The 15330-nt window shown below is 32.5% G+C and overlaps 2 protein-coding genes across 3 annotated transcripts; one reads left to right on the top strand and one right to left on the bottom strand.

The window, feature by feature from the left end:
- Positions 1-9352: 9352 nt before the first annotated feature.
- LOC105768701 (uncharacterized membrane protein At1g16860) lies at positions 9353-12658 on the top strand. The gene is made up of 4 exons (XM_012588808.2): positions 9353-10693; positions 11796-11951; positions 12070-12281; positions 12380-12658. The coding sequence occupies exons 1-4, from the start codon at positions 9941-9943 to the stop codon at positions 12570-12572; spliced, it is 1314 nt and encodes a 437-aa protein (XP_012444262.1). The 5' UTR covers positions 9353-9940; the 3' UTR covers positions 12573-12658.
- Positions 12659-12736: 78 nt separating this feature from the next.
- LOC105768703 (short-chain dehydrogenase/reductase SDRA) lies at positions 12737-14813 on the bottom strand. Of its 2 annotated transcripts, XM_012588810.2 has the most exons (6): positions 14605-14811; positions 14141-14257; positions 13761-13895; positions 13364-13489; positions 13158-13259; positions 12737-13060 (listed from the first exon to the last, which is right to left on the bottom strand). In XM_012588810.2, the coding sequence occupies exons 1-6, from the start codon at positions 14755-14757 to the stop codon at positions 12911-12913; spliced, it is 783 nt and encodes a 260-aa protein (XP_012444264.1). In that variant the 5' UTR covers positions 14758-14811; the 3' UTR covers positions 12737-12910. The 2 variants fall into 2 exon arrangements, with proteins under 2 accessions (XP_012444264.1, XP_052486993.1); XM_052631033.1 differs by lacking the exon at positions 14141-14257 and having other exon boundaries at positions 14605-14813.
- Positions 14814-15330: the final 517 nt, after the last annotated feature.

A 15330-nucleotide genomic window follows, 5' to 3' on the forward strand; every position in this document is an offset into this window, starting at 1 on the left:
TACCCTCATTAGCATAAATTATTATATTTAATACGAGTTTAAAAAAAAAAAACAAAACTTATAACCCCATTCTTTCTACTTGCTTGTCGTTTTTTGTTGAATTTTTTCATAAATAACAACTATAAACAACAATAATACACATATATGGTACGTAGTATAGATAACGGATAAAAAATTACAAGCTATATCGCATTGTTCACAAAAAGAGCCCAATAAAGAAAAATAATAAATTGACTACAATCACATCACCGGAATGTTCAGAAACTAAATAGAGAGGCATTACATTGATCAACCATAAATAATTGCATCCTAATTATGCTTTCGCTAGGCCAACCCGACAATGAACTCCGGTCAATCAAATAACCATGGTCAAATCTCAAATGGCTTGTCTTTCCATTCATCATATTGTAGTCCAATCTTTATGATCACAATAACACTGCTTTTATCATTACAAAGCCCTTTGACAACAGTTCCAAATAGGTCTAATAGCGGTATTGCCTTGATAAATTCTATATATACGCCAAAATATAACTAGAAACAAAAACTAAAGTCATCACAACTTTAAGAGAAAGCAAAGTAGAGTAGAACTAGAACCAACATAATTTTAGATAAAATAGACCGGATTGAAACTAATAACCAAAATAAAAGGGAAAAAAGTCAAAGAAAACCGTTAAAGAGGTAGGTCGGTGCCTCCACCAAAAAAGTCAAGTTTTGGTTTGAGGAAAATTTAAGGTAGTCAATACCGTATGGAGGGGTGTACCATTTTTTAGATGGAACCAATACACATCAATATTGGTTTGTTTCAATATATAATTTCTAATTTATCGATATTTTTTAAATAAATATCTAATATATATGTATAAAAAATTAAAAGATATGAAATGAATAAGAGTAAATAAAATTTAAATATAGATATTTATCATTTATATTATATAACTTCATAAATAAAAATTAATTATTTAACAAATTCAAAGTAAACAAAAAAATCATCTTAAATATTAGACAACAAAATTATTCACAACATGGTCATATTATCATAAATATACAGGATTGAAGCTCCATAATAGTATTCACATGAAATTCTATTCGTGAAAGCTTTTAAGGGTTTTAATTTTTCTATTTATTTGTTATAAATATTTTAATAATTGAGGATGGAGAATAAGGTTGCATAGGAATTAACCCAAGCTCTCGTACTTACAATATAAAACTTTTAAATTAGTAGCTTCACATTTATTAAAATTTTGATCGTTAAAAGTTTAAATTTTATTTATTTATTACTATATAAGTAAAAAATAGTGATTAAAAAATAATTAGAATTAAGAGTGTTATGATACTAACTATTATCAACCCATTGATTCATTAGTCTATCGAGTCATGACCCACATTGTAATGACCTAAAATTCACGGGCATCGGAAAAGTACATTGTCAGGCCTCCGTCTTAATGAAATGAGTTCGAAAATAATTATTAGAAATGTTTATGAGTCTAGTAGTGAGCTTAATTAAGTTTTAATTAGGTAAATTTAACTTAATTAAGGGTAATTAGGAAAAATGACTGAATTGAATAAAGGAAAAAGTTGAATTATAGATTAAAATAAAATATAAAGGACCAAAATGAAAATTATGCCATTTGTCCTAATTGATATTATTGGCGGAAAATGAATTGAAAAATCTAAGAATTTTCTTAGATTTCACACATTAATTAAGTTATTTAATTGATATTATATTATTATATTATGAAGTAAATTAAAATAAAGACAAACCTATGGTAATAAAAATATACATGTGTAATAATTATATTTGTACAATTGTCATATATTTATTTAATTACTTTTTATTTAAGTAAATAGATTTTTATTATATTAAAATATTAAATTAATAAAAATAAATAAAATAAGGACAATTGGATGGTGATGATATGTAACACTCCTTACCCGTATTCAATACCGGAATAGGGTACGAGGCATTACCAAAACACATGCACTTGTAAACGTATTTAACCGAGTTATAAAATTTCATCTAAATTAAAACTTTCAAAATAATTAACATGCTCCTATAACATTTCACAGTATATCCTCAAAATGTTATAATCATAATAATTAGGGCTTACGAGACCCGATACATACTCATGCAATTCAATGCTTCATTTCCATTTCCTTCAATTTGCAATTTCTCATGCTCACGATTTAGATCATATCACTAGCAATTTCCATTTAATTCACGTACAATTCAATGACATCAAGTTCAACACTAATACGTATTTACCATTTAACTCAATGTTTATTGATTATACCATTCAATAACACATTTATGAAATTCTCAATTTTGCAATGAAAATATCACTTTAGCTTGAATAACAACATCGTCCTGATATAAATACACTACCACTTATCCATTTACTTTAATTCTTTTGGGCCCATTTGTCACTTACCATCCTTAATCAAATTAGGGAATGGTTACGGAAATTTGAGTACTTCACTTTCACCTTGCCATAGTATAACTATGGTCTTACGTATGATCACTTATCACTTGTCCCTGATCAGATAAGTGTAGCTAGGCTACCACTTATCACTTTGTCACTTGATCAGATAAGTGTAGCTAAGGCTACCACTTATCACTTTCTCACTTGATCAGATAAGTGTAGCTAAGGCTAACACTTATCACTTTGTCACTTGATCAGATAAGTATAGCACTAATCACTTTTTCACTTGATCAGATAAGTATAGCACTTATCACTTTTTCACTTGATCAGATAAGTGTAGCTAAGGCTAACACTTATCACTTTGTCACTTGATCAGATAAGTATAACACTTATCACTTTTTTCCCTTGATCAGATAAGTGTAGCTAAAGCTACCACTTATCACTTTATCTCTTGATCAGAAGTACTCAAATCCGGCGTTCCGCTTAATTTGATCATTTATTCGATTTTTCACATTTTTATTTTATTCTCATTTCAAAAATGAATACATTTTATCGTACATTGTATAATTCATGGAATTAACATTTAATCATTAAATTTCAGCCATATGAACTTATTATTTCATTATCTTTCCACACTTGTTTCTATGCACATCACACAAGATATAAGCATATCATTCAACCATAGTTGCAAGCTAGTGTATTTAAACATAACTCTTTTTGGAACTAACCACACGATAAACCATTTCAATGCATAACTTATAAATTTAACGTGGCATAATCTAGCCACTACTTGGCCAAAGTCTAAGCATATACACCAAATATGTTAGCCAAATACACGTATAGCATAAGCATTATAAGCATGGATGACCACAACATTTATTCATGTATCAGGCTTTCCAACATGTGTTAATTCATAAACCATTCATGACATTATTTCATGCCAAATCATATACCGAATATACCATACACACATATTATGAAACTTTTATTTTCACACATGAGCTTAAACCATGACCAATAATGCACAAATATAAGCATCATTTCTATTTCATCGTTTGTCAGTTAAAATCAAGCATATGACCAATTATACACAAATCATTCATATATTTCCCAATTTTCCTCCTCCTCTTCTACATTCCACATCCTTAATGTGTATAACACACTTAAACAACATTAGCTATAATTTCACTATTCACTCACATGTATATTCAAAACTGTTTATCCGAGTCAGAGTCACTAAATTATTTTTATCCGGAGCTACAGAGCTCCAAATTAAGATCCGTTAATTTTCTCTGAAACTAGACTCACATATCTTCATACCATAAAATTTTCAGAATTTTTGGTTTAGCCAAATAATACAGTTTATTCTTTAAAATTTCCCCTGTTTCGCTGTTTGACAGTTCCGACCACTCTTCACTAAAAATTAATTATCTCATTGTATAGAATTCAGATGATGTTTTCGTTTGTTTCTTCTAAAAATAGACTCATTAAGGATTCTAACCATATAAATTATAACTCATAATAATTTTCGTACAATTTTTAATGATTTTCCAAAATCAGAACAGGGGAACCCGAATTCATTCTGACCTTGTCTCACAAAATCTATTATATCTCATGATTTACAATTTCATTCCTTACACCGTTTCTTTTATAAGAAACTAGATTCAATAAGCTTTAGTTTCATATTTTATTAATCCTCTAATTCAATCTCTACAATTTTTGGTGATTTTTCAAAGTTACACTACTGCTGTTGTCCAAAACTGCTTTAGTGCAAAATATTGATTTCCATTTTGCCCCAAATTTCACAGTTTATACAATTCGGTCCTTTCTCAATTAACCCCTCAATTAATCTAATTTTCTCAATTAATACTTTAACTAGACATTATAAGTTGTTACACAACTATTGAAATTCAGAATTTACACATATAACTCTATCTTCAAACTCTTTTACTATTAGGTCCCAAACATTCACTTTCTATTCAATTCTTTCAATAAAATCAACATATGAACAATTTAAAGTTCTAATTTCATGATAAATCATCATATAATTCCAGCACATATTCATATCAACTTTCAACTTCTTTCATAAAATCAAAAACTAATGAATTTAACAAGTGGGCCTAGTTGTAAAAGTCATAGAAATACAAAAATTTCAAGAAATAGTCAAGAATTGAACTTACTTGTAATAAAAATATGAAGAACCAGCTTTAAGAAGCCCTTCCATGGTGTTTTAGCTGATGAGAATTCAGAAAAATGAAGAGAAATCTAGATAATTCCTCTTTGGTCCTAACTTTATTAAGCAAATTTTGCAATATTCCAATTTTGCCCTTAATTCTTCTTACTTTCTTGCTGATTTCATGCCTTTGCCGTCCAGCCCAAATAGACCTTGGGTATATTTTCCTTTTAAGCCCTCTTCCTTTTATCATTTAAGCTATTTAATCATTTCCCAAAATTTTACATTTGTTACAATTTAGTCCTTTTTTGTTCAATTAATTATCGGAACTTTAAAATTTCTTAACGAAACTTTAATACTAACTTTTTAACACTCCATAAATATTTATAAAAATGTTTATGGCTCGGTTTAAAATCCCCGAGGTCTTGATACCTCATTTCGATTCTAATTATTTTAATATTTATTTCTAGTGCACTATTCACTATTTTAAAAATTTTCCTAACTTCACATTTAACTTATACTTACTAAATTAATAATATTTTATACCCATTTGTCGAATTTAGTGATCTCGAATCACCGTTCCGACACCTCTGAAAATTCAGGCCATTACATTTTTTTTCTCGTCGGATTTGTGGTCCCAAAACCACTGTTCCGACTAGGCCTAAAATCGGGCTATTACATGATAATAGACAAGTGTAAAATATATGTGTACAAATGTAATATAAATATTTATTATTAAATAGATATTTATTATAAAAATTATTATTATAACTATCATTAAAATAATAAAGTAAATAAATATAAAAGAATAAAGAAACTAAAAGAATAAAAGAAAGAAATGAAGGAGAAAAGAAACAGAGAAGCATTCGAATAGGGAGAAAGAAAAGGGAAAGAAAAGAAAAAGGGGAAAATTCAGGTTTTAAAGTTTGGAGTTTAAATTGGTAAATCAATCAAGTTCTTTTTACTTAATTTTGATATTTTAGATGCTTGAGAATAAAGTTTTGTTGAAATTAAGTTGAGGTTTTGGAAGTTTTTAGGTTTTTTGAACATAGTTCATGTTGAACAAAATAATGAATTAGGGGTTTAATTGAATGAATTTCAAGATAGATTTGAAAAAGGGATTGAATTGTAAAGTAAGTTATAAGTTTTACATGGTAGGGATTAAATTAAAAGAAGTTTAAAATTAGGGTTTTAATATGAACATTGAATAGTTAAGTTGAATATGGCAAGATATTAAGTAGAAATGAAGTGTGAACTGAGTTAGAAAAGTAAATGAGTTAATTAGGATTAAATTGGAATTAAGGTATAAATTGAAAAGAGATTCAGTAAATTGTTGTAAATTAGTGCTGTAATTAATAATGTAAATTGTTATTATTTTCGTAGCTAACAAAGAACCCGAGGCATCGGCAACGAAAGGAAAGGAGAAAGCTATCAAGGACTAAAATGAGAAATTCACGGTTTGTATTACTATAATTCAAACTACTATTTATTAAATGTTATATTTAAATTTATGTGTATGGTAAGTAAAATTTTAAGGTAGGTATCAATATTGAAATTAATGAAATCGAGATGAAGTATGATTATGTATGAATATTTGATAGTTTATTGTTGGAAAGTGGAAAACTGTATTGAATTGAATTGTACATTGAAAGTGAAATTGAAATTGAGAAAGTGATTTGAATACCCTATTAACTAATCGGGCTTAGTCGGATATAGTTGGCATGCCATAGGATTGGAAGAGTACGGGAATTTATTGGCTTTGTCGATCAGGCACTATATGTGTTGTATTAGGCACCATATGTGTCGTTTCAGGCACTTTATGTGTTGTATACTGCTTTTGATATGTTGATCAGGTACTGAGTACCGATTTAGGTACAATGTGCCGTATTGGTGTGTTTGGTTGGAATCCATGTATTCGCCAAGGCTTGGGTTTCTTAATAGGGTGAATAATCGAAATATGAGAATTGAATAAATTTGGTTGATCATACGACTGAAAGTATAAGAAATAAATTGTTAGTCGAATTGTGAGATTTGAAAGCATGAACCTAAGGTTCATGAATTGATCAAATTCAAGTCATTAATATATGATATTGTTGATGAATTATTATATATGAAATATGAAACTGAATGTAAATTAGTTTTTATGAGTTATAAATTTTACACGTTTAATGTTATATGATTAATATTTATAATTCATTAAAGTTATATAGTTTGAATTATGGTAATACCACTGAGTGTGAAATACTCAACGTTCGGCTGTTTTCGTGCGTAGGTCAGTAGAAATCAAAGGACCCGATTCAACGTCCAGATCAATCCCGACTTCAGAGACAATTTGGTGATGTAATCTTTCTTTTGGTAAAAGTGGCATGTACTTAGGTATTATATATAAATTATGTACTTAATTAAGTCTTGTAACTTTGGTTGTAAAATGATGTCTAATATGGATTATAAGTATGAAATGAAATAATATGACATATTTGGTAAATGTGGCATGAAACTAAAATGGAAATAAATGAAATTATTATTTCAATTAAAAATTATTTATGAATGATCAAGTAGATAATTTGTTAAATTAATGTTGTAGGCATAATTAGGCATGTTTGAGTATGGAGATGGATAGGTTGTTATATTAGTTGCAAGTTGGTTGTGGTTTGAATTTGCAGGGAAGGTTAGTTAATTATAAATGGGTTATATTGAGTTTTTTTTTTAATTTTTGGAGCACTCGAACAAGTCCCGATTCACTTCTAATACGTATTCTGAGTCTCGAAGGTTCATGAAAGGGACTAAATCATTAAATTATAAAATGTATGTTATTTATTTGTGAATTTAATCGTAAATTACCCAATATGTTCGGTAATACCTCGTAACCCTATTTCGACGACGGTATGAGGTTAAAGGGTGTTACACACACTTTGTATGGGTTCGCATATGGGCGAGCATTAGAGGAGGACATGTAATATGAGTTCGCCTACACATGGTGCAAACCCTGCGTATGTGAACTATTTAAGTATACACGTGTTAACTCTGAGGTAGGGTACATATTATCATGCATGGAAACTTACTTAGTATGTCACATTTCTGAACAATGATTGTATCATATAAATACATAGAATTAACCCATATGAGAAGAGATACAGAAAATCACTCAACAAAGAGAAGCAAGTTAAACGAAATGAATCAATGCAATTGGTATAAAAATTTTGAATATTTGAATTTTTTTTTTTTGAAAAAAGAGATGAAAATGAGGTATCCTCCTACACATATATCAAATTGATTTAAACTAATCAGTACGCAAAATCAGATGTATTAAAATGTTTTCATCAAAAAATACCTTAATTGTTGTACGCCAATGAATCCTTGACAAATTGTTCCCTTTTTTTGATAGTACAAACATAAGCATTATAATGCGATCCCCTAATCTAACCTAACTTTGGTGGTCCATTGTTGCTACCCTAACAAATTATGATGAACACATTGGAGAGTACAATGATTGATTCGATTAGATTTTAACTAATTACTCTTTTAAGAGAATAACAATGATTAGACTAGTTTGCAAAGAAGCATAATGGAATAAATTAAAGAAAAGGGAGGCAACTTAATTATAGAGAGAATTTTGGGTCTACCCACATCTTAAAAGAAAAGGACGAGAATACCCTCCAAGCTTGATCAGATTTTTTGTATTCCTTGCATTATATCAGCAGGACACTTATGCCTCTAATTTAAACCTCATTTTTTCTCCTTTTATTTTTGCGCGCGGTTTTCCTCTTTCATTTTTGTTCGTTACCAGTAAAATTATTTTAATGTAATCAAATCAACTCGAATTTTTTAAATTTTAAGTTTAAGAATAATTCGAATATTTCGTATAAAGCAAATATTAAATTATAATATTTTTCATTTTATCTTAAACCCTTTTACTTTCCCTTAAATTATTTGTATCATTAAATGAAATTTTACATTTTGTATTATCTATATTGTTGAATTGTTTAATCATGTTGAATCTTTATCAATTTTTGTTAAAATTGAATTATTGATGATGTCATTCAATATTCGTGTTAAAATTTTCTATTGGTATCAATTTCATATTTACCTTTAAAATAAATTCTAATAAAAATCACATCTTTTACATTTAATATATTTTTAATTTTAAAATACACGGTGATAAGAATCGGAAGATGATTGAAGCAACTAAGCAAGTAAAGAAACTAACTCATATATAAAAGATTAATAAATAAATTACGAGGAGTGAAAGTTAATAACAAATTTGATTACGATAGGTGACAATAGTTACAATGACCCAAAATTATTTTTAATTTTATTCGATTCGATCGAATATTCACCCTTAAATATAATAATAATTATTTTCTGTAATAACCTATATTTATAGATTAATCCGATTTAATTTAAGTATAATACATTTATTTATAAAATTACTAAGCTCTAGTTTTAAAAAAGCCATATATAAAATTGAAAATATCCTTAGCATTAAAATAAAAATATTTGTAATGCATTTGATGAATGGGAAGTAGTTGTAGTAGTGAAGAAGAAATGGAAGGAGAAAGCTTGTGAGGGACGGTGGTGATTGTGATTGGATTATCCTAAACCCTTCAATGATTGTACAAAAAAATGAAAGGATAGATTCCAATTTCAGAAGATCTTGTGATAACATTAGTAACAGGACCCCAATTATCATTAACCCTCTTCACTCCTCAATTCACTGCCAACCTTTTTCTCCAGGCTTTCAGGGGCCCCCTTTCACTCTCATTTATTCCATTACCATGCACAGCTCCTTACAAAGCTTTATTCACATTTAATATTATAAGTGATATGGTTTACCGTGCAGGTAAACACCACGGTGGTTGTATACCCTCATTGTCGGCATTTTTGGGTAAGATCAAGTGTAATACAACGCCACCGGTGGTTGCTAGACAACAACCTGACAGGGTACGGGTAGTAGCCATCACAAGGGATAAGAATTGGATTTCATTATTCTATAAGAAAAAGAATTGAAAAAGTAAATTCAGGGAAAAGAAAGAGAAGAGAAGAAAAGCGTGGGGACCCATACTGTAGGCCGTGCTTCTTGTCTCACTTGCTAAAGCAAAGCTCAAAACAACGAAGAGAGCAGAGCAGCACCGTCATTTGAAACACAAAACGACACACATGTCCTTATGGCTCTCCTCCAACACACTCTCCTCATTTCACCCGCTTCACTCCTCTTCCTGCATCATTCCCTTCACCACTCTCTCTAGTCTCTGCGACTTCCCTCCAATCTCTCTCTCTCTCTCTCTCTATATATATTCATAGCTAAAATAGACTGATTAAGTTGATAAAAAAAGAAAGGAAGAAAAAGATGGGTTCACGGGTTCAGTCTCACCAGCTAAGCAATGGGCTCATAGTGTCGGGGAGGCCGGAGCAGCTGAAAGAAAGGCAGCCGTCAATGCCGTTACGGGCAGTACCTTATACAGGTGGTAACGTTAAAAAATCCGGAGAGCTGGGCAAAATGTTCGACATCCCAGTGCTTGATCATTCCCCGTCCAGTGCTCCTCCTTCAAATCCCAACTCAAACCCCAACTCCAAGCAGCAGCCACAGCTTTTGCAACCCTCACGCTTTTCCTCTTCTTCTCAGCCCAACAGTGGATCCATGCGATCTGGGTCTAACTCGGGCCCGATCCGGAAATCTTCTGGGACTATACCGCTTCAGCCCACTGGGCTCATCACTTCAGGTCCCCTCAGCTCCGGTCCCAGCAGGTCGGAACAGCTCGGTCAGGCGGGGCAATCTGGTGCCGTGTCGGGGAAAGCAGGGTATGGGCCAGCAGTGACTAGTCTCGGGGAAGGGGTGGGATTTGGGTTTAGACTGTCGAAGGCGGTGGTTTGGATGGTGATGGTGGTGGTGGCGATGGGGTTGTTGGTGGGTGCGTTTCTGATGGTAGCCATCAAGAAGGTGGTGGTTCTTGGGGCTGTAGGTGCGTTGGTGGCACCCATGGGGTTGGGATTAGTTTGGAACTGTATTTGGGGAAGGAAAGGCTTATTTGGGTTCGTGAAGAGGTACCCAGATGCTGAGCTTAGAGGTGCTGTTGATGGCCAATATATTAAAGTGACGGGGGTAAGTTTTATTATTAATATTATTTTGTGATTTTAATAACCATTTTGATAAACGTCTTTTATGGTAATTCATCTTTTGTCATTGTTATCTAGGAGTTTAGTTTTTGCATTTGTTAGATGAGTTAGATTCTGGATTCATTCAGTTGGTTAATCGTTCTTATAAGATTCCGAATTGGAATCCTCTGTTAATAAAATTAAAAAACAGAATCCTTTGTTAATATACAAGAATTGAACACATATTTATGTCATGTTTTAATGTTTCAATAGGAGAGATTTAAACTCCCTTTTTGCTACCCGTAGGAGTTGCATTCTGAAACTCCTCTCCCATTTTGATTTGGGTATTTGTTTATTATTGGTCGTTTTAGTTTTAGATGAAACTGCTTTCGGGGGATATGTTTGTCAGTGACGATGGGAGTTCAGGTCCGATCAGAACTCAGAAACTAAATGTATGTGTCCAAGTCTCACCATCTTATAGTGTTTTGCAAATGAAGGCCCTTGTTCCTATAAGCAATCTCTAAATGGGGTTTTAGTACATGTTCATGTTCTTTGCTGGAAAACTTTTTTAATCTTTTATGGGTTAATTGCTTAGTCTATTAGTTGTTTTCCTCTACCTGTGAGCATAACCAGTTGGCACTTTCCTGATTTGGAGGTCTCATGATCTTTTATTCAAAGGACAATACATAACGCTGAACCAATTATAGGTAGTTGGCGTAGACGTATTTATCACCTGCGTCATATATTGATGCTATGGTGTTCCTGTACTCAACTGAAGACAGGGTTCTCGCTTTCAACACTCATGATCGCGTATTAAGTGTTACATTTTGTGCACGTGATCATGGGGCTCATTGGGAGGCATGCTTCACATGCCAAATACACTGGTAAGGTACAGCATTGTATTATGCTGGGAACTACATGTATTGACAGTGGAAGCCTACAGTCATTTTGTCCTTATGGACTTTGTCTTCTTCAAATTGAGTTGTTCTTCATTATGCGATCTTAAGGATGAAAGCTGAAATTAATGTTTTATTAAGTTTCCCAGTTGACCCTTAATTTTTTTTTCATTCTCATGTATTCATTTTCCTAAATAATTAATGAAATTGTAGGTCGTCACCTGTGGCAGCATTCCATTGGAGTCATCTTACCAGAGGGAGCCAAGATGTGTTTATGTTTCCACAGAGTTGTACGAGTATAAAGGATGGGGTGGGAAATCTGCAAATTCTAAGCAGCGTTGCTTCTCCTGGGGATGTAAACATTCTGAGGTACGTTTTGCATCAGAAAAATATTCAGAATCAATGACAGTGCTGTTTAGCCAACTAAGAAATGCAGCTTCTAAGTAAATTTTCTCATAGGCAACAACCCCTTTTTTATTGTGAACAGAAATTTGTTGCTGATTTCTACATATCAGACTTCCAATCTGGATTAAGAGCACTAGTCAAAGCAGGCTATGGATCTAAGGTTGCTCCAATGATCAAACCTGCTACTGTACTTGATGTAACAAAGGAAAACAGAGACTCGTTTCCAAGCCTTTTACGTTGGCTAGCAGAGCGCAATCTCTCTAATGATGATTGTATAATGCGCCTAAAAGAAGGGTATGCCATTTTTTTTTGGACTATTATGAACCTCAGTAGTATCATTATGAGTAACTTTTCAGTCCAGTGCTGATAAAAGAGGGCGTTTGTTGTGACAGTTGCATAAAAGAAGGGAGCACCGTAAGTGTGATGGGGGTTGTGCGGCGCCATGATAACGTGCTCATGATTGTTCCACCATCAGAACCTATCTCAACAGGGTGTCAATGGAGCAGGTGCCTCCTCCCAACATATGTGGAAGGTCTTATTTTGACATGTGATGATACCCAGAATGATGATGTTGTCCCAGTGTAAATATGTCGCGTTTCATACAAGTTTCTTTTTGCAACTGGATGTCATAATGTAAATAGTGTTTAAGAATGAAAGAAAGGTTCCAAATATCACAGTGCCAGTACCATCTTCCTTTTCCTGTTAATCAATTGCATGCAAAGACAATTTAACACTTGAAGACTAGAAGGTTATTAAATTGAAAGAGAAGCCTATTAAATTTATTGATCTCCGTCAGAGCTGTTCCATTGAAGACAACTATTTCTAGTTATAAAAAATAAGGAACAAAGGACGAGATATCTCTACAAGTATCCCTTAATTTTTCCTGTAAGGGAAGGACTTATTAGCTAGTAAAAGAAGTATCCTTAGAGTCTAGAGGGCAATCCCCCTGCCACTATTAGAGTTTCCCCTGTAATATAACAAGCATCATCGGATGCCAAGAAAGCAGCTGCAGCAGCCATGTCTTTTGGGGTACCAAGCCTTCCAAGTAAGGTCTTTTCCTCGTTAACCTTCTTCTGCAACATTGCAACTCAATTTCAGTTCTTTACAAGACATGGGGCGTCACTTCAGCCAAGAGTGTAACCAAAAATAAGAATCACACCATTTACTTACCACATCCTCATCTTTTGTGATGTATGCTGCAAAGTTGGTAGGAACAAAACCTGGAGCGACAGCATTTACGCGAGTAACAGGGGCCATCTCAGTTGCAAGTGCCTAAAACATGTTAATGTGATGTTCAGAAGATGAAAAGATCTCATGGTTGTAGAAAATCTCGAAAACATAATTAGCATATGATGAAATACAACCCTAACACCAACCTTGGTCAATCCAAGAAGTGCTGTCTTAGTTACCCCATACATAGCCATAGCGGGCTGTGGATTATAGCCAGCAATCGAGGAAATAATAACAATGGATGAACCCTTTTGGAGGTGAGGAGCTGCCTCCTGCAATAGATATACAAAGAAGGTAAGTCATGTTCCCTCCTTGAACAATGGTCAAGGATTAACAAATACACATTGTGGAAATGTAACCAAGTAAGCTTCTATGGCAAGATACGGCTAGCTCGCTGCGTAATTTAAGAGGTAAAAGAAAGCAGAAGATGCAACAACAATAATCTGATCATCTGATCATAATGAGTCATGCATCATATAAACTACCCTGAACCCTTGTATGTCCTTTTAACTCTGAACATTATTCTTCACCCAAAAGATTTACCTGTAGAAGAAGTACAGTTGCTTTGACGTTTATTTCCCAGAGCTTGTCAAGGATAGATTCCAAGGTTCGCAACAAGGGATCCACAGAGGGATTTACAGCAGCATTTGATACAATCACATCTATTTTTCCATATTTCTGAAACAAAACGGCAATTCTTAAATCGACTATTATTAAATACAACATCAGCCAATTACTAGCATAGACCGATATAAAGATGTCCTTGATAGATAAAACACCATTTGCATTTCCAGAAAGTAAGGATTTGAGACATTTGAAGTTAGAATTTAGAACTTTCCAATTTCAGAAGAAAATCATATAGAAGGACAATGATAATTGTGTAATTAATAAGAAAAGAAAAGATAGGATAAACATATACTAACATCAACAGTCTTTTGAATAAGATCTTTCCTATGTTGTGCATTTGAGACATGACAAACCACTCCAAACACTTCAATTCCTTTGTTTTTAAGCTTTTCAACTGCTTCATCCACATTTTTCTGCAATCACACCGAAAGCACAAACATCTATCACCGTCCTTATATTAAGAAGGAATTAAAAATAAATTTTAATTCAAAATTCTAACTTTTTTAACTAGTTGGGCAAAGGGGGGAAAAAAACAGAAACCGATATTGAAATGAAAATCTTAACAAATCAATAGAAACTTCTTATCCTACTTAAATTCCGTAGACGGTCTAACTGATATCGGTAATTGTTTAACCTTAACAAATCAACAGATCATGAATCATAAAAATTCAAAATTTCACGAAAGACTTCAAACCTTGTATTCTTAGAAGAAGAAAAAAAGTGAAGAGATTAAAAAGGAATTAGGAAGGGAAAAGGAAACCTGCTTGCGAGAAGAGATGACAACAGATGCTCCTTCCAAGCCGAGACGCTCAGCGATGGCGAAGCCAATGCCTTGGGTGGATGCGGTGACGATTGCAACTTTGCCTTCAAATCTCCTCCCAATCTTGGTTTCCATATCCATCATCTTCGCCATTTCGAAGAAGAGTGAGTTGTCTTCTTTCTGTTATTACCTGTCTCAACGCTCTATTTATAGTATTTTTTAACTAGATGCAATTTTCGTACACGTAATCTTTTTCGTACAGACTGTATAGGGTTTTATATTTTTTTGGGCGGATAGTTTTAGATACTAACAGACCGAATATTTGAATCATGTTCTAATTAAGTATTAATATTTATAATGAAATTAACGTTAAAGTTTTATCTTATGAATTTCTATAAATTGTGAATTTGCAAAATGTGTTTGATTTCCCCTCCCTGTAATAAGGTACTCTACATAGGATTAATCAACTTTAGCATGATAGGCGGATGGAATGAAATTTTAATTTTTTATAATTTATATCTTTATAATTTTTAAAGTATTGAATCAAATTTTTATAATTTTAGAAGGTTAAAGTATAATTTTATTTTTGTTAATTTAAATTACCTAAATAAAAATTTTACATTTTACGGGGTGCTAGGGCTTCTACCAGCCACCTCTGCCGATGGGATCAGCTGATTAGCTCAACTAAATCACAAATATGTATATATAGTTATACTAAATGAAATA

This window comes from Gossypium raimondii, chromosome 5, assembly GCF_025698545.1.
Source record: "Gossypium raimondii isolate GPD5lz chromosome 5, ASM2569854v1, whole genome shotgun sequence".
NCBI lineage: Eukaryota > Viridiplantae > Streptophyta > Magnoliopsida > Malvales > Malvaceae > Gossypium > Gossypium raimondii.

Coding starts and splice junctions, on each gene's coding strand:
- LOC105768701 (XM_012588808.2), top strand. CDS start 9,941: ATGGGTTCACGGGTTCAGTCTCACCAGCTAAGCAATGGGCTCATAGTG. Junction 10,694..11,795: donor AATATATTAAAGTGACGGGG/GTAAGTTTTATT, acceptor ATGAAATTGTAG/GTCGTCACCTGTGGCAGCAT. Junction 12,282..12,379: donor ATAATGCGCCTAAAAGAAGG/GTATGCCATTTT, acceptor TTGTTGTGACAG/TTGCATAAAAGAAGGGAGCA.
- LOC105768703 (XM_012588810.2), bottom strand. CDS start 14,757: ATGGCGAAGATGATGGATATGGAAACCAAGATTGGGAGGAGATTTGAA. Junction 14,258..14,604: donor TCATCTCTTCTCGCAAGCAG/GTTTCCTTTTCC, acceptor GTGTGATTGCAG/AAAAATGTGGATGAAGCAGT. Junction 13,490..13,760: donor CAACTGTACTTCTTCTACAG/GTAAATCTTTTG, acceptor TATCTATTGCAG/GAGGCAGCTCCTCACCTCCA.